The sequence below is a fragment of the Rattus rattus genome, chromosome 17 (genome assembly GCF_011064425.1).
Source record: "Rattus rattus isolate New Zealand chromosome 17, Rrattus_CSIRO_v1, whole genome shotgun sequence".
In the NCBI taxonomy this organism is placed as follows: Eukaryota; Metazoa; Chordata; class Mammalia; order Rodentia; family Muridae; genus Rattus; species Rattus rattus.
In genome coordinates this window covers 43,035,877-43,058,430 of record NC_046170.1, presented here as the reverse complement: position 1 = coordinate 43,058,430, position 22,554 = coordinate 43,035,877, and the positions used below count along the sequence as shown (strand labels likewise).

Sequence of the window (22,554 nt, the reverse complement as noted above, 5' to 3'; positions counted from 1 at the left end):
ATGTGTGTGAGCATTTTGCCGGCACGTATGTATGTGCACCCCATCCGTGCCTGGTGCCTACGGAAGCCTGAAGAGGGCCTCAGAACTAAAGGGAGTAGAGTTAAAATGTTTTTGAGCTGCCATGTAGCTGCTGGGAATTGATCCAGGACCTCTGCAAGAGCAACAAGTGCTCTTAACTGCTGAGCCAGCTCTCCAGCCTCCAAAAGAGTTATTCTAAAGGAATATAGGCCCGAATGTAGAAGGAAAGGAGCAATATCTGAAATTCAACACACACACCACACACACACACACACACACACACACATAACTTACACACACACACATACAGACACCACACATGTACACACACACACACACACACACACACACACACAGAGAGAGAGAGAGAGAGAGAGAGAGAGAGAGAGAGAGAGAGAGAGAGAGAGAGAATGATGTCAGCAGGACAAAATGTTAACATTGGGGAATCCAGAAAATGGACAACTAGGCAGTTCTGTCTACTTTAAAGCAAAAGCATTGGAATCTGGAAGGAAGGAGCCGTACGCTTCTAGATGAAGGCGCACAGAGAGCAGCTACAGCCACCCTGCACGCGTCTCAGTGTATCTCAACCCAGCATCTGCTGTGCTGGGTGGTGCCAACAGAGGGAAAGGCATTCGTCTTGGTCCTTAGGCCTCTCTCCAGCAGAGAGTAACAGCATAGTAGACCAACAAGAATGGAATTGTTTAGGGTGCCTTATTTGGGGGCGATCATAAGGCATTATCCCACCATGTGTCCCAAGCTGACCTCTGACTGTGCCTGTCAAGAGTTGGGTGAACCGCCATGCTGGGGCACACTGGAAGCGTGTGCATAGCTCCTCTGAGGCCAGAGCACACGGGGAAAGGCAATGGCTCTGCAGGAGTGGCACTTTCCCTGCAGCAGGCTTGTAAGGATGGACATGTCCCCAGGAGCGAAAGTAGAACTCTTGCTGAATCTGCCATGATCACACGACTGGAGGCTCTCGTATTAAAGCACACAAGCCAGTCGGGGACTCCAGAGAAACATCGCTATTACACAGCATCCTCTCTGTGACAAGTCCAAGCAGAATAATTCCTGGACCCTAAACCCCAAGGGTGCATGTGTGGGCGTCCAGTCTCACCCAGAGGAGGACCAAAATTGGTCTTCCTTGGGGAATTTCTCTATACATTGGCAGAGCAGGCTTGGGCCTTGTCTAACACCCACCTAAAGATTTCCCTCAATGAATCCCTAAATATTTTCACCCAAAAATCATACTCAAACCCATGAACTATGGCAGGCTAGGATGTTTTCCTAAACTTGTAATTGGCTTGTGTGTAATTCTGCTTAACACCAGATTCACCACCATATACAAGACTAGATGTCCCATATATATAAATAATATATAATATATATAATATATAAATGTGTATATATGTAATATAATATAAAATAAATATGTACATATATATGTATGTGTATATATACATATGTATGTGTGTATATATATATGCATGCATATATATAAAATCCCATATATATAATGAGACCAAGACCACAGTTGTGACCAGGCCTCCACATTGCCAACCTAGTTCCATGATGGATACCATTGGGTATACTCTTCCAAAAGGGCCAGCCGTGCGAATGGGTTTTTGATGCTGGCTAGACTCTTCGTACCAAGCTGGGGACTCACAGAATGATTCGTCATCCTGAAGGCAATGGTAGGAGAGAGGTATGGAGGAAGGAGGTTTGGAGTGTGCTCTAAGAGGGGGCCCAACGCTTTGTTCAACAAATGCCAGACGGGTAACATTTTCTTTAGACACTATGGTTTATAGTTGGAAACGTGATGTTGATTACACAGGAGGCTCAGGAAGGGCCAACAGCCTCAGGACAGATGGGATACAATGGCAGGGAACACAGACTTGGGGGTGTGGGGAACGGCATTTGGTTTTAAGACCCTCTTTAACGCCAAAGGGGAAGCGAGACAGGGGGACCGCTATTGATCCACATCACACACAAAGGACTCCTGACCTTTCACCCTGAGGCAGGTCAGCTCCACTTTCCCAACATTTCCCAGATGGGGGAACTGAAACAGAAAAGACAGCATGAGTGAAGCCACCTGATGGAAAAGAGGAGTGAGGAGGAGGTGGCGGTGTGTCTGTCCATCCATTCCTCGAACTTGAGAGTAAGCTGAGCTTCGACTGGGCAGTGGAGGAGTCCCTTCTTGTGCCACATTAAAGGTGAAGGAAATCCACGTTGTGACACGCCCTGGCCTCTGCCCACCATGCTTTTGTGTGTCAACAGCGATTCACCGGCAAGGAGCAAGGGGCTGATGCAATCAACTCCTGCTTCCCAGGAAGACAGACAGAGCATCTCCACACATCTTCCCCTGTAGGATTTATGGGGGGTGTGCACGGAGGTGAAACGTGCCTCATGGGAGGTGTAGGTCCTTTCCCCTTCAAAGCCTGGACCTTTCTGCAGGGACCATGGACCTCCTGTCGGGGCTAGCAAATATTCCCAGCTCTTGGCCTCAGGCTCCCTATGTCACCACCCAGCAACTGGTTGCCTTCAAGCAGAGCACTGCAGCAGCAGAGCAGAGCCCTCTGTGGGAAACTTTAATCTCCCAAATGTCACACAGGCCAAGGATGACTGATAGGCTCAGCTGGCCTAGAACCTCCTCCCTGGATACAGTCCCACCTACGGGAACTGAAGGCTGAACTTTCTTCCTTAGGCTGGGTCCCTAGCTGCCCAGCTCAGAGCACCAGGATAAAGTGGACTAGACTGTGGCAGAAGCAGGTGCGTCTGCCAAGAGCATCACCGCAGACCCCTTCCCTCCCTATTGTACAAAAGGGGTGGGGCAGCACATGTGACTGACAGATTAAGGATGGTGAGGAGGACTCTCAGGATGCTGGGCAGGGCCCATGGGACACTGTTGTGAACAGCCCCAGTCAGAGAAAGCAGGGCGTCCCTAAGGAGACAAGGTACTAAGAGAGTTGGGAGCCTCTGAGAACCTAAGTCTTCCTCAGCAGAGATAAAACTCAGTCAGGAGGCATCCTCCGATCACACTGAAGTTTCTGACGAGTTGTAAGGGTGTCCTAGACAGGAACAAGGCCATCTCTATGGTGCAGAAGGATTGGTTTTAAAGGCCTGGAGGGTTCTGTGCCATAGGAGAGTGACTCCCCCACTTTCCTGGAGAGTCACGCCCAGGCGCCTCTGCCTAAGGAGTCCTACGATGGGGCACGTTGACCCCTTATAGCAGCACGCCCATTAAACAGCCAGGTATGCGCGCTCCAAGTCTCAGCAAGCACCTGAGGAATGAGTCCTGGTGGCCACCAGTCACTTCCTTCTGGCCCGAAAGAGTCGAAGAGGCCAAGAGGATGCACTCAGGGGTCTCCAGAGTCAAATGCACATCTGGTGGGCAAGGCCAGCAGGCGACAGCCGGAGGGGCAGATATGGTGCCCGGCGTCCTTTTCAAGTGTTCTAGGCATCCACGTCCAGACCAGGCTCCTGGAATAGCGACTGCTTTCTCAAGGTGAGTCGGGCACACTTGGGGCACGTGGTCGAGTTGTCGTAGTAACAGTCCCTGAGGTTAGAAACACAGGCTGGGTGCTGCCCAGAAAAGCTTCCTCCTGAGGCCAGCCCTTAGTGTCTTCCTACAACTTCAGAGAGGCTCCTGCCACAGGGCAGAAGCAGAATCGGCCTCCAAGCAGGATTTACTGCAAAGCCTGGTACGTAGCTGCTGCCTTCCACTAAAGACCCAGGGCCGGGCTGGAGAGGTGGCTCAGTGGTTAAGAGCACTGACTGCTCCTCCTAGAGGTCCTGAGTTCAAATCTCAGCAACCACGTGGTGGCTCACAACCATCTGTAATGAGATCTGCTACCCTCTTCTGGTGCATCTGAAGACAGCTACAGTGTACTTAGATATAATAAATCAAAAAACTTAAAAAAAAAAAAAAAGAACATTTGAAAAAAAAAAAAAAAAAAAAAAAGACCCAGGGCCAGCCACACCCAGGCCTCCTCGTATTCTGTACATGTGTGTATCTGCACACGCAAAGGCACACACGTGCCTGCTGTGCTACACCCATGGAAAACAGGAGCAACTTGTAGGAGGTGGTTCTCTCCCCACCATGTGGGTTGTAGGATCGAACTCAAGTAACTGGGCTTAGCAGCAAGCTCCTTTACCTGCCGAGCCATCTTGTCAACCCTCTAGCTCTCACTTATTCAGCCGTGACTATAACTTACCAACACTAGGAAGCTTTCTTCCCTTGTTTCCCAAACTGTGTGTCGAGGTATGACTGTGAGTCTGCATGGCTCTGCAGACTCCTTATTACTTAATGATCGGGCCCACCTGGTCTATACTGAGCCGGAAAGAGTAACTTTAATGTAGGTACAGAACTAAACAGTAAGTGGACGCTGTGAGCAACTTGGCGCCAGGAGGGCTTCAGAGGTTACTCTGGAATAAGTTGGGCTGCAGCGGCCCGGCACAGGTAGGCATTCATTCCTAATGGAACTTGGTTTTCCTTACAAAAGGGTCTCACGGGCTAGAGAGATGGCTCAGCGGTGAAGAGCACTGACTGCTCTTCCAGAGGTCCTGAGTTCAAATCCCAGCAACCAGATGGTGGCTCACAACCATCTGTAATGGGATCTGATGCCCTCTTCTGGTGTGTCTGAAGACAGCTATATTGTACTTATATATAATAAATAAATAAATCTTAAAAAAACCAAAAAAACAAAAAGAGGGTCTCATGTAGCCCAGGTCAGCATCAAACTTCCTATGTAGCTTAGGATGACTGAACTTCTGCATCACAAGCGATAAGATTATAGATGTCAAGGTCGGGGTGGGGTGGCGGCATCCTCTTGGAGATGCGGGGGCAGGGGGGAGGAGGAATGGGATGAGGAATTGTCGGAAAAAATTAAATAATAATAATAATAATAATGATAATAATTATTATTATTATAATCATTATGAGTTATATAAACAAAAAGATTGCATGTGCATAGAGCATAGGCCTAGCTCTATTCTGTGCTAGAAATCAAACCCAAGATTTCATGGACGCTAGGCTACATTCTCAGCCCCTTAATAGAGCTTTTAGTTTCGACACAGACATCAGGGCCTAACTCCAGCCAAGACCTCTGAAAGAAAGACAGCAAAAGCCCCACCTCTGTGTCGTCTGTCCGTGTCCCCCCCCCCCGCCCCATCCGTCCGTCCATCGTCGTTGTCCCACTCCCCCACCCCCCCACCCCTCATCCCTCACCTCCACCTCCCCCCAACCCCCATAGCAGTGCCAGGCTCCACAAGACCAGCTGCAGCCAAGGACAAGGGAAGGCATTCGGCTTAGAAAGTGGGGAGGAGCCTCAGCACCGCCCCAGAGTGAGCTAAGGCCACACCCACCTGTGGAAGACAGCTGAACAGTCGTTGCACACAGATGTATGGCTGTCGAACGGGAACAGCACGTCACCTTCTTTGCAGAGTTCGCAGACGAACCCCTTGGCTTGGCACCGCTGTTGAAAAGGGAATTGGTGTAATGACTGGCAAGGAAGTGCCAAGTCAGGCCAGGAATGCACTGGCTGATCCTGGCTCTCAGGACTGGGGGCCAACAGCTTAGAGTCTCCTCTAGATAGAGCCACCATTGCAGCGGGGACAGGGAGACCCACCTCACAGTCTAGTTTGATGTGCTTGGCGAAGAGCGTGTGGATCTCAGTTAGCGAGCAGCTGAGGCGACCCATGTGCACCTCCAAGAGGTCCTGGATGGAGTACATCTCATCGTTCTCCACAAAATGCTGTCGGTCTTGGAGCTGCGAGGACCCAACAGGTGTTACCACCAATGCAGAGCAAGGTCCCCGACTCGCCACCCGTGGCCACTCCTGTTGTCAGGGCCCAGGGTTCTCGTGGAACCCACCAAGTTGCATAGGGTGTCCATTTAGGGACAAAGCTAGGGGCAAGATATGGCCAAGATAACATTTCCTAATCTATATGCCCCGTACCCCATTTCACACACCTGTGATGCCCCTAGAGCCACAGTGGGTCAGTGCTTCCAACCTTTCTCCATGACTTCCCCCTGCCATCCTGCCTCCTTCTGGTCTGTTTAAAACCTTCTGGTTGTACGTACCCCTTGCCCTGCTTCCTTCTGTACACAGCAGTCACACCGTGACATACTGCCTATTTCCCTTTCCTTCCTGGCCCACTGGCCACTCTCCAAGAGCCTGTTTTGCTCACTGTTCCCCATAAACTTAGGCCAGCGTCTGAGATCACTTATTGATCAAAGCAGTGAGTCTTAAAGCTTGTATTTTGGCCAGGCATGGTGGTGCGTGCGTGCGTGCCTGAGTGCACACCTTTAATCCCAGCACTTGGGAGGCAGAAGCAGGTGATCTCTGTGAGTTTGAGGCCAACCTGATCTACAGGGTGAGTCCCAGGATAGCCAGGGCTACACAAAGAAACCCTGTCTCAAAAAAACAAACAAAAAAACCTTGCATTTTGTTCAACCTGCTAAAATCAAGGCCATTTCCCTAAGGCTAAACATGGTAATTGTTTATCTTAGTTTGGAAAAACCAAGCTCCTCAGAGAATACTGCTGTTGTGTAAAATGTCTGCCAGTTTATTACAGATGTAACATTCCCAGAAGAGAGCGTTTAAAAGGCTACTAGAAGTACAATGTATCTAGAGCTACAGGGTTATCTGAGGAATCTGAGCATGAAGTGCTCCGTCACCCTGGCCACCTGAGACCGGTCCTTCTAGCAGTCTGACCTGCAGCAGCAGTCGTGCCTCCATGGCCTCCTTGCAGGTGATAAAGTATGGCTTCATGAGCAGGATGTCCTGGCGCAGCTTCTGTGAACTCAGACAACAGGTGGGCATATCAGCCATGGCACACGGGTGGCACCACAGCTGGTTCTGTAAGGCTAAGGGGCTGCTTCTCTACTGGTTTCATAGGGGCCATGTTCACAGGGTGGCTTCTCCTCCCTTATACTGAGGGTGAGAGTAAGGTCAGTAGGGACGGGGGAAGGTGCCCTCAAGCTCCACTAGGTGGTCCTACATTTGGCTGGTCTATCCAGCTTCAAGTACACATCAGTTTGGGGGCTAATAGGAACCTGGGTTCATTAAACGTAGCTCTTGAGATCTCCCATTCATATTAGCCCAGTCCCACAGGCAAGCACCAAGCCCATCCTCCTGCCTCATGACAACACTAAGTCATAGCCAACGTAGTGGATCCTAGGTGGGTACCATATCTCCCATCAATGCCTTGGCCTTGACCATTCACCCTGCTCTGCCTCAGACTCTTCCCCTAAAACATGGACTCTAAGATCTTTGTAGGGCTGGAGAGATGGCTCAGTGGTTAAGAGCACTGACTGCTCTTCCAGAGGTCCTGAGTTCAATTCCCAACAACCACATGGTGGCTCACAACCATCTGTAGTGGGACCCAAGGCCCTCTTCTGGTGTGTCTGAAGATTGCAAAAGTGCACTCATATCTTGTGTCCATAAGATAAATAAATAAATCTTTAAAAACAAAAAAGACTTCTCTACGTTGCTCATGACATCATCAACTCCTGCCTGAACTACAGCTCTATCTGACATCAGCCCTGACTCTTCCAGCTCCGAGTGGCCAACAGTCATATAGAGCTGCTGAAATGCCCAGCCATCACTTAGATGGCTGTAAGTGTAGGATACACTCTACAATTCAAAATCATAGAGAACACAAAAAGAGTAACATATCCTGACAATTCTGTTTGTTAAATGTATATTATGTTTTGGTTCAGCCAGGAGGTGGTAGCACACGCCTTTAATCCCAGCACAAGGGAGGCAGAGGTAGCCAGATCTCTGAGTTCAAGGCCAGCCTGGTGTACAGACTGAGTTCCAGAACAGCCAGGGCTACACAGAGGAACCCTGTCTTGAAAAACAAAACAAACCAACAAAAAATAGTAATAACATGTTGGTTCTACTAAGCTGAAGAAAATATGCTATTATATAAGGATAGAAACACAGACGTGCTCTAATCCCATACTTAGGAGGTAGAGGCAGGAGGATCAGGAATTCAAGACCAACCTCAGCTATCAATCAAATTCAAGGTCAGCCTGAGTCACATGCGCTCTTATGCCAGATTCACACACTGCTGGGAATTGAACCTGTGCTCCCTGCATCTAAGTTAGCGTTTTATCATCAAAGCTACATTCCCAGCCTTTCAGGTAAGTTAGGTAGACAGGTGGTAGGGAGGTAAATAGATAATTGATTGGTGGATAGAATTAAAATTAACTCTCTCTCTCTTCTCTCTCTCTCTCTCTCTCTCTCTCTCTCTCTCTCTCTCTCTCTCTCTCTCTCTCTCATACACACGCACACGCACACGCACACGCACACACACACACACACTTTCTGACAAGCTCTGACTGTGCAGTTCAGGCTAACCTCATACTGGCGACCATTCTGCCCCAGCTCCCAATGCTAACATCACAGGGATGAGACATCACCCTACTTTACAATGAGATTATTAGGGAACTTAATACAGTTTCAACCCTACTGATCCAACAGATAGCTAAGAGGCCTGTGAATGAGGTACACCTCCCACTCCCACAGGGAGACAAATCCCTCCAGACCCTTACCAGGGCCCCAGCCTCACCCGGATCTCCACCAGTTCTTCCACATAGTTAAACAGCAAGGGGTTAATCTCCCGGAGCCGGAGCACTGGCCGAGACACCATCAGTGCCAAGTAACGCATGCTGCAACGGGACACCTACAGGGCAGGCAGTTGAGTGACCAGCTTGCAGAGCTAGGACCGTTCACGCCCACCTTCTCCTGCACACACCCCTCCCCAACATACCCCCACCTCCCCGCCAACAACTACCTTATTTCCAAAACCCAACCTTGCGTGGTTCAAAGTCCCAGTTGTGTACTACTCTGGCAGGGATAACGGCCAAGTCGTTCCAGTGGCAGTGGCTGCAGTAGTACTGGCCGGTGTAGTCACACTGCCGGGCTTCACTAGGCACACCTCCTGCGCGGACCAGGTTGTGACAAGGTCAGGGTAACCATTCGGGATGGATTAACGCCTGCTTTACCCTAGCCAAGGACTCACATCCTATGGTCCATCTTCCCTCACCAAGGCAGCAGTGGAGAGCAAGCTATGCTAGGGGTTCTCCCCAAGAGGACCTAGGCCACCAAGTGTCTCAGAACCCTGTCTACTCACCTGCAAAACCAAACAGAATAGTAAGACAGAAAGAACCCCTGAAGTTGGAACCCCATAAGTTATTAGTAGTTACAATTTCCATCTCTAGAATGTGATTGTTGGGGGCTAGAGCAGTGAAGAGCACTAACAGCTCTTCCAGAAGTCCTGAGTTCAAATCCCAGCAACCACATGGTGGCTCACAACCATCTGTAATGGGATCCGGTGCCCTCTTCTGGTGTGTCTGAAGACAGCTACAGTGTACTCACATACATTAAATAAACGACTCTTTAAAAAAAAATGTGATTGAGGGGTTGGGGATTTAGCTCAGTGGTAGAGCGCTTGCCTAGGAAGCGCAAGGCCCTGGGTTCGATCCCCAGCTCCGAAAAAAAAGAACCAAAAAAAAAAAAAAAAAATGTGATTGTTGTATTCTGGTTTCCTTGTTTTCCCCTAGACCCCGTCTCTGTGGGTGCCCCTTAATAGTGGTAACTGTCATCGGAGAACAGAGACTAGCCCTGGCGAGACCTAGACGAGTCATGAAACATCCAGAAGCTGCCTGTTTCTATGAGTCTTGAAAGAATGCCAGTCACGTTCCTTGGTCACACTCCCCAAAACAAGGTGCATGGCCTGCGCTGGCCCCAGGCCCTTTCTCCCAAGGGCATCTTTCTCACACACCCACCAGGTGCCTTCCTGGCTCAGTTCTGCACTGCCCTTACCCAGCACGGAAGAGGACCCCCACCCTTCACTCACGGAGAGAGATGGGAGCGCGGCACTCCGCGCAGCGGTAGTCCTGGCTGTCCAGCCCAGTCTCGGGGCAGATGTTCAGCTCGTACTCAGCCTGGTGACTGACCTTGGAGCTGACACATGGTCTGGAGATGAGGTTCAAGCACTTGCTGTGGCAGCGGTAATAACACCCTGCAGCAGGAAATACCCATCTCTCTCAAAAGCTGTATGGATCACCGCAGCCTAGGAGGACCTTCATCTGGACTGCTCCACATACACACCCCATGAGTCCCCCCGTGCACCGTCCACATTAACTCAGGACTTCCTCCCAGAACTACTGTGTGGCCAGCGTCTCAAAGACCCTCATGTCCCTGGACCCCAAGCTTTGTCTCTTAACTCGGGACTCACCTTCCCTTAGCGTGCATCAAACCCAAAGCATCCAGTGGTGTTTCCTCTCCTACATCTCCCTGCCTTCTCCCATTTCCCATCCTCGGTTTCCGTGACTCCACCCTTCTGGGCCTGAGACCACTACGTAAGTCATCCTGCTTCTGTAGCCAGCACTGATCTCACCACTGCTCACCCAAACCTTCCTCAGAACCAGCCCTCTCTTCCTTTCTGCTCGGCTTAGCAACCAGAGTCTAAGTATGCAGCACACGGTCCTCACTGCACACAGGGAAATGCCCTTGGTCACCTCTGAGTATATCTATATTACGTCTACCCTTAGACATGGTGCTTCTCCTCAAAGGCAATGGACACATATCTACTACAGGGCCTTTGCACATACAATTCCTCCACACCACACCCTTCCTTCTTAGATATACTCTTAGTGTCTGCCCTGACCTCCAAGGGCCCACTGGACCCTATAAACATTACCCTCCTTATAGCTTCCTTTACGGGCACTGCCCAGCATACCAGTCATCTCCTAATCTGGCCTCTCATACAGAACGGTACCATCATTCTGCAACATTGTCTCTGTACTATCCAGTACGGTAGCTGCCAGCTTCACATGGACTCCTGTGGATGTAAATTTCAAAGCCCTTCCTCAACTCATTACCACTACACTAAACAGCTCAGGTAGATGCAGGGCCAGTAAGGCAGGCGTGTGGGGCTCCTCTGCTCCTCTTATCTCCAGTGCACGGCAACGCTTGGTCATCTGTACACACTACGGAACTCACGACACGGGACCCACGTCTGGGAGCAGGGCTTATAAGGAACGGGTCTTGGTCGTGCCCACCTGTGCAGGTGTACCAGGTCTGGATGAGGCCCCAGATGATGGTATTGCACTTGTCGCAGGTTTGTTTGACGCTCTTGCTCTTCTCCTTGTAGAAGCGATGCTCTAGGAGAACCTGGATGTTGGGTTCCTCCTCATTGGGGTCCTGTAGGGGAAGAGCAGTGGAAAAGTCATAGGTGGGTTAAGCAGTAGCTCCTTCCATTGCTCCGGATCTCCAACACGTGCCTTCCAGGAGCTGCCTGTGCAGAGATGTTGAGTCTAGGCCCCATGCACGGTCCCCCTTCTCTCGTTAGCAACAGAATCGTAGTTAGGCACTAGCCCTTAAGAACACACACAGGGGGCTGGAGAGCTGGCTCAGTGGTTAAGAGCACCCGACTCCTCTTCCAGAGGTCCTGAGTTCAATTCCCAGCAACCACATGGTGGCTCACAACCATCTGTAAAGAGATCCGATGCCCTCTTCTGGTTTATCTGACGACAGCTACAGTGTACTTATATATAGTAAATGAATAAATAAATCAAAAAGAAAAACCCACACAGCTTCTTCCAGCCTCTTTGTATCCATGTGCTGTATAGATCCAAGGACCTGTAAGTGGGAGGAAGGTTGCCTCTGCCTTCTGCTTGCTACACTAGGGTGACCTTGGACTCCCTTCCCTTCAGGATCTGGAAGAGTAACAGAAAGATGGCCTAGGTCCTAACACTTTTGGCTGTTGCCTAGACCCACTATATGCTTGTCTCTCATTAGGAAAATTACATGTGTATGTCCTTACACTTCTGTATCTTGGGATGTTTGCTACTATGTATCCTTACCCATTTCCTAATGAATCCACTTTAAACTCCCAGAGGTTCAGGGTCCCTACAAGAGACACAGTGAGACACAGGAACAGCCAAGCCAAAAGACACAGGCTCGGACTGCATCCTGGCCTTGTGTGGGTTTTGGATCTACCATATACTGTCTCCTCCCGCTGACACCTTCAGGTGATCGCCCTCCTAGGCCGAACAACTCAGAGAGGAATTATGTCAACATACGCTTCCACGGGTGGTCCCAAAACTAACCCCTGGCTGAGATGTTTTCAAAGATCATCATGTGACCCAGGACTAGCCAGTCACTATGAATGTTCCCTAAGCTTGTGACCCAGGCCTGGCCAATCAATCATGATTGACCTGCCCTATCTGAGAAAGGTAAACTCACAGAAAGATCATTATTGGCTGCCAATGTCTTTATCACCTAAGAGTGCCTGCCTGAGGCTGACTGACAGGAAGTAGAGCAGAAGGATACAGGATTCCCCACTTCATTAGAAGCCCCAACCCCAAATTGTTAATAAAACACACTTTCTTTTTTTTTTTAAGATGTATTTATTTTCTGTATGTGAGAACACTGTAGCTGTCTTCAGACACACCAGAGAAGGCATTGGATCTCATTACAGATGGTTGTGAGCCACCATGTGGTTGGTGGGATTTGAACTCGGGACCTTTGACAGAGCAGTCAGTGCTCTTAACCGCTGAGCCATCTCTCCAGGCCCCCACGTTTTCTTCCTTAGCCTTTAAGAGCCTTAGGATTGGGTCTCTGCCCCTCACAATCAGGAGAGGCTGTACTATCAGGGAAGTAACTAGCCTACCCGTCCACCCTGCTTCTCTGTCCCTACCTCAGCCTCTCAGAGAACACAGAAGGACTGCCCGGGGAAGGAGCCAAAGGCTCCCTGTCCTCCTGTCTCCATAGCCTGCTCCAGGCACCTCTGTGGCGGAGCAGGTCAGAACCCACCTTCAGCTCCTGGAGCTTCAGCCGGAGGTGGATCAGCCTCACCACGGCGTCTTTCTGCTTCTCTGACTGCTCGGGCAGCTCTAGAATCACCTGCTTGCATTCTTCGATCGCCTGCCGCAGCTGCTGGACATCAGAGGCCAGGAAGAGACCCTACCCAAGTTGGAAGGAAGCAGTCAGATGACCATCTAGAAGTTTCTCCCCAAGGAAGGCAGGCCTGTCTCCATGAGTAGTTAGGCATCTAGCAGACCTCAGCTCCCTCCCCCAGAGGAAGACTTGCACAAGGCCCAGGAGAGTTAGCCACACACCAGGACCCATCCTCGAGGCCAGCCTGGTCTACCGAGTGAGTTCTAGGACGGCCAGAGCTACACAGAGAAACCTTGTGTCAAACAAACAAAAAGAATCTATTAGTGCTCCCTGCTCCTCGCTGGACTGATCTGCCCACAGGCCTCTGAACACTAAGTTCAGGCTACGTGTCAAAGGCAGCTTCTGCAGCTGGAGTGTGGCTTGGTTGATAAAGTGGGGGCAGGAAGTTCAGAGGTTAAACTGGAGGACAGACTTGGCTGAGACCTGTCTCGAAAAGAGGAAGGGAAAAAAAAAAAGAGTTTATCCTCAGCTACATAGCAAGTTTGAGACCAACCTGGGCCACTTGAGATTAGCTTAAAGACAAAACAAGGAGCTGGGGCGATGACTCCATCAGTGAAATGCTTGCTACGTAAACATGAGGATCGGAGGAGGGACCGATTCCCCAGTACATGGAGAGAACACCGAGCACGGAAGAACACGTCCATCATCCCGGTGCTGGGGAAAGGAAACAGGGTGATCCCTCGAGTTCTGGGCCAGCTGTTTTCGCTAAGGGAGCTCAGGTTCAGTGAGAGACTCAGTCTCAAAATAAATAAGGTGGAGCAAGTGAGGCAGAGGCAGGAGGATCTCTGTGAGTCCAAGGCCAGTCTAGTCTAGTGAATTCCAGGTGAGCCAGGGCTACATAGTGAAATCCTATCTCTGAGATGACTGACAGACAGACTGACTGACTAACTGACAAGAAAATTGTATATATATATATCTCAGGCCTGATGACACACACTTTTAATCCCAGCACTCGGAGGCAGTGCTGGGAGACTCAGAGGCAGGCAGATCTGAGTCCGAGGCCAGCCTGGTCTACAGAGTGAGTTCCAGGACAGCCAGGGCTAGACAGAGAGACTCTGTCTTCATGGGTAACTCCTAGGAGCTGGGAGTATCACTTAGATAAACAGTCAGGTAAGTAGAGTGCTTATCTAACATGCCAGAGGCCCCAACATTACAAACATAAGCACACGCTTTCTCTTTAGAAATCCAAAGCCAATAGCTTTTCTAGCCGTGCAGTTTCATCTCTAAAAAGGCTGAGAAAATGAGGAAGAGGCTTTTGGCTAAGAAACAAGCAAAGCAGCTGAAGAGCACACAGTCGCCCTGGATCAGCACCTCTGGGTGCTTTCTCAGATGCTGGCCCAGAGGCTCAGTCGAGCTAAGGCCCCACACCTAGAATGCTCTGCTTCCACTGGGAGAGACAGGCTCAGACCTGAGAGCTAGGGAGGTCAGTTGACTGTCCTCAGGAGACACCCTCTTCCCTCCCTAAGATGGGCTTTCTAAAGACTCAGGCAGAAGGGTAGTACTGCCCATCCTTCCTCTTTGAAGCTCATTTTGCGGCTAAGCGGAAGTGTGTGACATGTTATAAGAAACGTAAAACACCTTGGGCTTGATGGCCTGGGCATGAAATCCAACTGCTTGAGAGGCTGAGGCAGGAGGATAAAAAAAAAAAAAATTCAAGACTAGCCTAGGCTACGAAGCAAGTTTAAGGCTAGCCTTAGAAACTTCTGAAGACTTGGGTCACCACCTTTAAAGGATTAAAGGTGTGCACTTTAATCCCAGTACTGAGGAAGCAGAGGCTGGCTGACTTCTGAATTTGAGGCTAGCTTGGTCTACAGATTGCGTTCCAGGGTGGAACACAGAAACAAAAGAAAAGAAGAGAATGTCACTCTGTTTCTCTCAAACAAGGTAGAGACGGTGTGCATAAACTAAAGGGCTTTCAAACATGCTAGGTCTCACCTTCCTCCTTTTCTCTTCAAAACAAGCCTTCTGTCGAACAAAGTATGGACTAAACCAGAGAGGTGTGTACGTAACGTACCATTTATAAAACATCCCTCGGGACTCCAAAGGGAATCAACTCTAACTCCCTCTTCTCTGTGGAGACCTGATTACACTGGAACTCACTCTGGTAGACAAGGCTAGCCTCAAACTCAGAAATCCACCTGCCTCTGCCTCCAAGTCCTGGGATTAAAGGCCTCCATCTCTACTGCCTGGCCACACTCACTCCTTAAGAACCTGCAACTTAAGAGAAAAAAGGATCCGCACCTCCCAACTGTCTCCAGACCCTCAGATAGTGAAGATGAGGGACAGGTGCCATGCGTGTTTCAGATTCAAAACCCAGGCGACTGGGCTGACTTGGGGGCCACTGAGCCCAACAGTAGTGGCTAGCTAGAAAGGAAACTGTACCCCAGCTCAGAAGAGTAGCTGAACCACTGGCTACTGGCAAGTGCTGTGATGAGGGTACCACCTAAGGGCCCAGACTCCAAACCTTACCACAGGGCGGGAAAAGTGGTCCTCAGACAGGCCAAGATCCATCATGCGCTCGGAGTAGCAGAACTCAGGCTCCCCTGCGGGCAGCTCAGGCAGAGTGTCTGGAGTAAGAGGACAGGCACGAAGAGTGGTTAAACAGTCTGCCTGCTCCCTCTTTCTTCTCATCCCCTGGGGAAGTAGCTGGGGAGGACAGAATTGAGCCAGGGGTGTTGGGAGGCCCACAAAAAGGGGGTACTGGGAAGAGCTAGGCACCACTTGGCTGCCTGTAAAGGAGTCTGTCTCACTGTGAAGACCAGAGATCACTAAGTCAAAATTGCAAGGGTTATTCCAGTTTCTGATATCCCTGTAAAAAGTCTGACTCTTGTGGGCTTCGCTTAAAGGAAAAAAAAAAAAAAGATTTGTGAACACTGTGTAGTGCTCAGAGCGGTCTGCAAGATAGTTCAGAAACCCAGACTGGGCGTGGCCACACTTGCCCGTGATCCTAGCAGCTGGGAAGCAGAGTCAGAATCACCAGTCTCAGTCTAAGGCTAGCCTTGGCTACACAGATGGACTCAGTCTCTAAACAAAAACAAACAAACAAACCCAATTTCTAAGACAGATGCTTCCTGACTAGACTGAAGAAAATCCACTGACTGGCTACCTCACGACTTCATTAAGTCCTGCATGGACTTCAGGCCACCCTAACAACCACCCTGGTCCCAAGAACTCCCCAACTCCCCTACCCAGAGTCCCTGCCCCCCCTGCCTTTCTGATCTCAAGAAGGAGAGGGTCTATCAGCAGACATTACAGACATTACACTCTTCTCCCTAAATCTCGGCTCTGAGTTTGCTCCCAGAGTTCACTAAACACCTACTGTGTGAGGCCCTGGGATTCTCAGATCCCTGTCCTGTAGACCAGTGGTTCCCAACCTTCCTAAGGCTTTAATACAGCCCCTCATGCTGTGCAGACTTCTACCCCCAACCATAAAGTTACTTTTTTTTTTTTTTTTAAGATTTATTTATTTTGTGTATATGAGTACATTGTCACTGTCTTCAGACACACCAGAAGAGGGCATCAGATCCCATTGCAGATGGTTGTAAGCCACCATGTGGTTGCTGGGAATTGAACTCAGGACCTCTGGAAGAGCAGTCAGCGCTCTTAACCGCTGAGCCATCTCTCCAGCCCATAAAGTTACTTTCATCGCTACTTCATGACTGTAACTTTGTTCCCGTTATAAGTCATAAATAAACGTATTGCTGATGGTTTTAGGCAACCCCTGTGAAAAGGGTTACACCACCCTCAAAAGGGTTGAGACCCACGGCTTGAGAACCCCTGCTCTTGAGTGTTCATTCTGGTAAGGAAGACAAAGGGAAACCTCAGAGCAGGTGGAGTGTGACTATGCCCACCCTTGGGAAGGACCACGGGTGAGGGCGGGAAGGGAGAGGAACAGGGTTGCTCTAAGGTGTCACACAGTCCACACAGCCCTCACCCTGCACCAAAGCTCACCTTCAGAAGTGACTTCCTGGGCCTTCTCGTTGGGTTCCTGTTCATGATGCCTTGGTCCAAGGTGCTTGTTGAAGGGGTTGAGGTGGGCCTGCCGGAATCGAACTAGCTTCTCATCGTACTCCATAGCATCCCACCTGCAGGGCCCAGCACGGCTGAGATGAACGTCCCAGGCTCATCCCTATTCTCCAACATCCCATCTCGTTCACTTCCCAGAGGCTGGGGACATGGGGTAGAGCAGGGCAACCCCCACAAAGCAGCTTCAATCCTTATCCTCGCCCAAAGCCAGCACAGCTACCTCTAACCACGCTCCCTGGGTAGTTTCCTTAGAAGACCCCTCCTCCTCCCAGTGATAAGGGCTAGCCCAGGGGCACAGGCTTATCTCAGGGTATGAGATCTAAGGCCCTACTCCTGGTAGGGGCTCTTTTGACCTTGGAACTCCTCAGAAGGCTCTTTTCTAGGCCTCAAAAGGGCAAATTTCTCACTTGGCCCCAGTCTAGTCAGGCCCTTGCTGCTGGCCTATTCCTAGGAGACACCCCTCTTGGAACTGGATCTTTCTTCCTGTCCCCTTATTTAAGATGTTCCCTACAGGGGTTGGGGATTTAGCTCAGTGGTAGAGCGCTTGCCTAGCAAGCGCAAGGCCCTGGGTTCAGTCCCCAGCTCCAAAAAAAAGAAAAAAAAAAAAAAAAAAAAGATGTTCCCTACAAAACAGAACACCCCAAAACACCGTCCTTGTTAGCTTGTTCACCAGTGAATCCCCTGAAGTCAAATCCAAGGCCAACCCTCACTCTGCTATCAACAGGGTGACCTAGGCCCCTTCCCTGGCCCCAGCAATGCAAGTAGGTTCTAATACAAGATTGTACCTCTCAGGCTTCAGTTCCAGTCCTAAGTCACGATCACATGGCCTGAGTTGTTCCTATAGCTCCCTGCCGTGGGATCCCAGGTAGCACAAGTGTTTAGGCTCACCCTTGTCAGAAGTTAAGATCACCAGACACTCTTTCCCCTCCCTAGGTCTCAGCACACAGAGGGAACACAGAGCTGGTAGCTCCCGGGAGAAAGGGAGGGGCTTGTCTGTGTCTGAATAAACCAGAAGCAGTTGGAATGTAGTTCTCCACCTATCTAGTTAGGCCACATTCCATGGCCTCTCTCCGCCTCTGTTTCCTCATCCAGAGGTGAGTCACAGTGGGTGAAATTAGTTCACAGACCCTCAGCACAAAACAAACTCTATGTAGGCCAGGTGTGGTGTCGCGTGCACTTCTTGGGAGGCAGAAGCAGGCAGATCTCTGCATGGTCTACAGAGCAAACCCCGCCTTGAAAGCAAACAACAAGCAAACAAGCATCTCTACAAGGTTTGCTATGATGATAGGAAATCAGAGGTGAGTGTAGACCTGGGCCGTGGGTGCCTGGGTACTGGTGTGCTTTCTCCATGCCTTCTCAGTCAGAAATAAGATGAACTCTCTCTCCCTACTCTTTCACTTGAAGAGAAATAAAAGCACTAAGTCCAGAGGGGCAGGCCCTGCTAGGTCCTCACCACGTGGGGTGGTAACATGGACTGATGGTCACCTCAGCCACTCTGCAGAAGCTCTCTTCAGAGCCACATGGACCATGTCCTGCTGGCCCTGCCTGCGTTCAGGGAGGAAGCCACAGCTCCAGTCTGTTAATAACTATGAGCTGCTGACGAAGGCCTAAGGGGATGCTGGTCCTCTGGGCTGATACCTTGAGGTAAGTCAGTCACACTGGGTGCCCTGGGCTGATACCTTGAGGTAAGTCAGTCACACTGGGTGCCCTGGGCGATACCTTGAGGTAAGTCAGTCACACTGGGTGCCCTGGGTTGATACCTTGAGGTAAGTCAGTCACACTGGGTGCTACAGTCAAGGGGTCCCCAACTAATGCCCAGTATCTCCCAAGCATCCTAAGGAGCAGCCAGAATGTAGGTGAGATCAAACTGTCCCAGGGCACACTCACGCTCCTATCCTGAGTGAGAGGTCATTACTTTACCACATGATTTCCCGGGCTGCCCTGCGCCTAGGCACGGTAACATGACTAAGTTCTGATCAATAGAACATGAAGAGCAGAAAGATCACTCAGCGCTTCTCAGAACTGTTTTTCCTCCCTTCCTCCTCTGTCTGGAACGCAGACGTCATGAGTGAAGCTGACACAGCCTCCTTGAGCTGTGACAGAAGCCACGAAGGAGGACTGCCAAGTGAGAGATCTAAATCACTTCCACCCTGGCTCCGGCCGCTCACCGTGATGTTTCAGTCAGGTTAGGCTCACCTCAATGTGATGTCAGTCAGGTTGGGCAGAAGCAAACTTGTTTAGACCACTGCTGTCAGAAGGGAGAGCTCTGCCTCTTGCAGCCAAAATAGATCCTAACAGACCACTCCAGTCACCTCACACTGATACGATGGACAGCCTCAACCTGCACGCGAGCTCTGCCAGCCCCCAGCCTTTCTCTGATCCCAATTTCTCACATCGTCGCAGAAGAGGAATAATAGCCCACATAGGGGCTAAGCAGTAATAGAAACACTCAGCGGCAAAGAGACAGACTCTCAGCCCTTAGTCCATAAAGCCTGTTACTCCCTCAGTTCCTCCTCTCTCTTGTTGGCAACCTATGGGACCAGCCCACGGCCCACCCTGCTATTGCAAGAGAAAACTCCACCAGGCATAGGACAATACCAGGAGGTCTCCAGGGACACACTGGCCACTTATCTTCATCTTACATAGGAAAAACCCCCTTCAACCATGAGAAAGACATTTCTTTAAACATTATGTTCTTCGGGGCTGGAGAGATGGCTCAGTGGTTAAGAGCACTGGCTGCTCTTCCAGAGGTCCTGAGTTCAAATCCCAGCAACCACATGGTGGCTCACAGCCATCTGTAATAAGATCTGATGCCCTCTTCTGGTGTGTCTGAAGATAGCTACAATGTACTTATATAGAATAAATAAATCTTAAAAAACCAAAACATTATGTTCTTCGAAGGCAGTGGTGGTGCACTTGGGAGGCAGAGGCAGGCAGAGCTCTTTATGTTGGCCTTGTCTCAGACCTTGGCAAGTCTAAGGCTGCCAGCCTGGTCTATGGAGTGAGTTCCAGGACAGCCAGGGACTGCACAGAGAAACCCTGTCTTGAAAAAACCAAACAAACAAAAACCACAAAATCCCTTCATTTTTCTCTGTTGGCAGCATGAGCTTCTCAAAAGGGCTGTTCCCTTTCTCTCAAAATCTCTCCTTTGCAGTTGAGATTTCTGCCTAAGCTTTCACACACAAACTGTGGTCTCTTTTCTATCACCAGTGGGCCAGTCTCCAGCGGGCCTGGTATCAGGATTGTTAAAACGATAAGATTCGCTAATAAAAAAAAGCTCCAAGAACAGGGGATGAAGCAGGGGGTGGCTCAGCTGTTAAGAGAACTTTCTGGGGCTGGAGAGATGGCTCAGCGGTTAAGAGCACCCGACTGCTCTTCCAGAGGTCCTGAGTTCAAATCCCAGCAACCACATGGTGGCTCACAACCATCTGTAAAGAGATCCGGCCCTCTTCTGGTGTGTCTGAAGACAGCTACAGTGTACTTATATATAATAAATGAATAAATTTAAAAAAAAAAGAGAACTTTCTGCTCTTCCAGAGGACCTGGGTTGATTCCTGGAAGACACATAGCCACTTACAACCATCTTTAACTCCCGTTCCAGGGAAACTAGCACCTTTTTACACCTTCTTGGGCACCAAGCATGTATGTGGTCAACGGACAACTGTACAGTCCACAGCACTGGCCAGAACAGTGTAGGCACCTAATACATATCCGTTACTGCCAGCATTACTAGAATTTTCGAGAGGCAGGCAACTCTGATTTAAATCTTGTGGTTGGGACCTGTGAGATGGGCTCTGTGGGTAAAGACAGTTGGTGTCATGTCTGACAACCTCAGGAACCACATGATGGAAGGAAATAACCACTTCCTGCAAGCTGCCCTCTGACCTCCACATGTGGGCCAGGGACATGCATGTGCCCGAACACACATACACACACAAAACAAACAAGTAAGTATAATTGTAAGAATTTATTAAAAATAATAAAACGAATCAATGTGTGGTCCTAGTCTCTTGCTTAGAAGTCAGGGAGAAGCCCAAGGTTGGGCGGAAGGATGAGTGTGTGGTTTGGTAACAGAAACTGGTGTCTATGGCACCATGTGGTGACCAACCCAAAATAAAGGAAGTGGGTGGAGCTGGCAGGAGCCCTTCCCAGAAGCCTTCCTTGAAAACCTCTTGATGTGTTAGGATATAGTCAGAGGGGCATGAAGACCTTGGCCAGAACTTGCTGGATACTCTCCTCTGGGCTACCTTTCCCAGGAAAATGGTTCCCTTATGCATGTCCTGACTGGCACTGCTACCACCTGACCTGGAACAAAAGCAGGGGATGAATTAAGCAATGGAGCCATTTGACCCGTCTGCCTAGTCTGTCTGGAACCAGTTTGGAGAGCCACATTGCCTTTCCAGCCGACAACAAATAGAGAGAACCCCAGCCCAGCACAAGCCTGTGGAAGCAACAGCTGTCTTTGAGTATGACGTCATCTCCTATTTCCACACCAGCCTTACAGAGTTCTGCACCCAGAATCCACGGTTGGCCTCAGGAAAGAGACTCAAGAAAGAGGCAAACAAAAGAAAACTCTGTTCCATCAAACCCCTGCAGAGGCCTCTCCTGAAGCGAATTAATAATTACAAGTTGACAACTGAAACCCTCAGAGTAAAGACCAAGGGTCTGTGTTACATCAGAGGCACTGGGTAGAAGTTCAGGACAGATTACTGAGAATAAGAGCTCGCCTCCCATGTATTACTTTGGGTAAAGCCACCAAAAAGTGCTAGTCCAAGCGCCACAGGAGGTCCTGGGAAGGGGCAAGGTACATCCTATCTGCTCACACCGGTAACAAGGATGAATGGGTAATCCGGACCAAGCAGGACCAGTGTTAATCATTCTCAACTACCCCAGAAGGTGCAGCAAAGCGCACCTCACATTTCTACCCGCTATACTGAGGATGCGCCTGTCCTCACTGGAGCAGTTCTCAACGACCTTCCTCATCCATTTCATAATTGTGAAACCGGAGGCTCAGAGAAGCTCAACATAGCAGAGGGCGGGTCCCTGTGAGTCCTTGGGCCAAGAGTCCCATACTCAGCCTCTGAAGCCACCCGGCGGTTGGAGGTGGGGGTCCCCATCTGTGGACGCTAAGCTCTGCCCCCACGTAATGCTGGGACCAATGAGGTCACCAAGGCCTTGCGCACAGCAGAGAGCCAGCAGGCGGCAGCCGGGAGCTGGACGTCTTGCTTGAGGCCTCTGCCAGTTCTGCACCCTGGGAGCGCGGGGCAGAAGCCGGATCCCGGAGTCCGGCCAGTGGCAATTGCATGCTGAGATCCGGACCCTCGCCCTCTTCCCCACCAGACCCACCGGACACCTGCGGAGACAGCTCCGTGGCTTACCTGGCTGCCGCTACATTGTACCGGACCGGCTGGCTACACTGTAGTTCGCCGCCGCTGTTACACTGTACCGGCTCCGCCGCCCGCTGCTGCCGCCTCCGGCCAGGAGGTTCATGACACCGATTGCCCTACTGGCTCACTGGAGCGCCTCCAAGTCTCCTCCT

The 22,554-nt window shown here is 50.2% G+C and overlaps 1 protein-coding gene across 1 annotated transcript; it reads right to left on the bottom strand.

The window, feature by feature from the left end:
- Positions 1–1,797: 1,797 nt before the first annotated feature.
- Positions 1,798–22,554, bottom strand: Def8 (differentially expressed in FDCP 8 homolog). Its single transcript, XM_032887752.1, has 12 exons — positions 22,394–22,554; positions 16,941–17,074; positions 15,459–15,556; positions 12,846–12,995; positions 11,090–11,231; positions 9,883–10,047; positions 8,837–8,964; positions 8,593–8,706; positions 6,732–6,812; positions 5,643–5,783; positions 5,380–5,489; positions 1,798–3,571 (listed from the first exon to the last, which is right to left on the bottom strand). Exons 2-12 carry the CDS (start codon positions 17,062–17,064, stop codon positions 3,469–3,471), a joined length of 1,356 nt encoding a protein of 451 aa, XP_032743643.1. The 5' UTR covers positions 17,065–17,074; positions 22,394–22,554; the 3' UTR covers positions 1,798–3,468.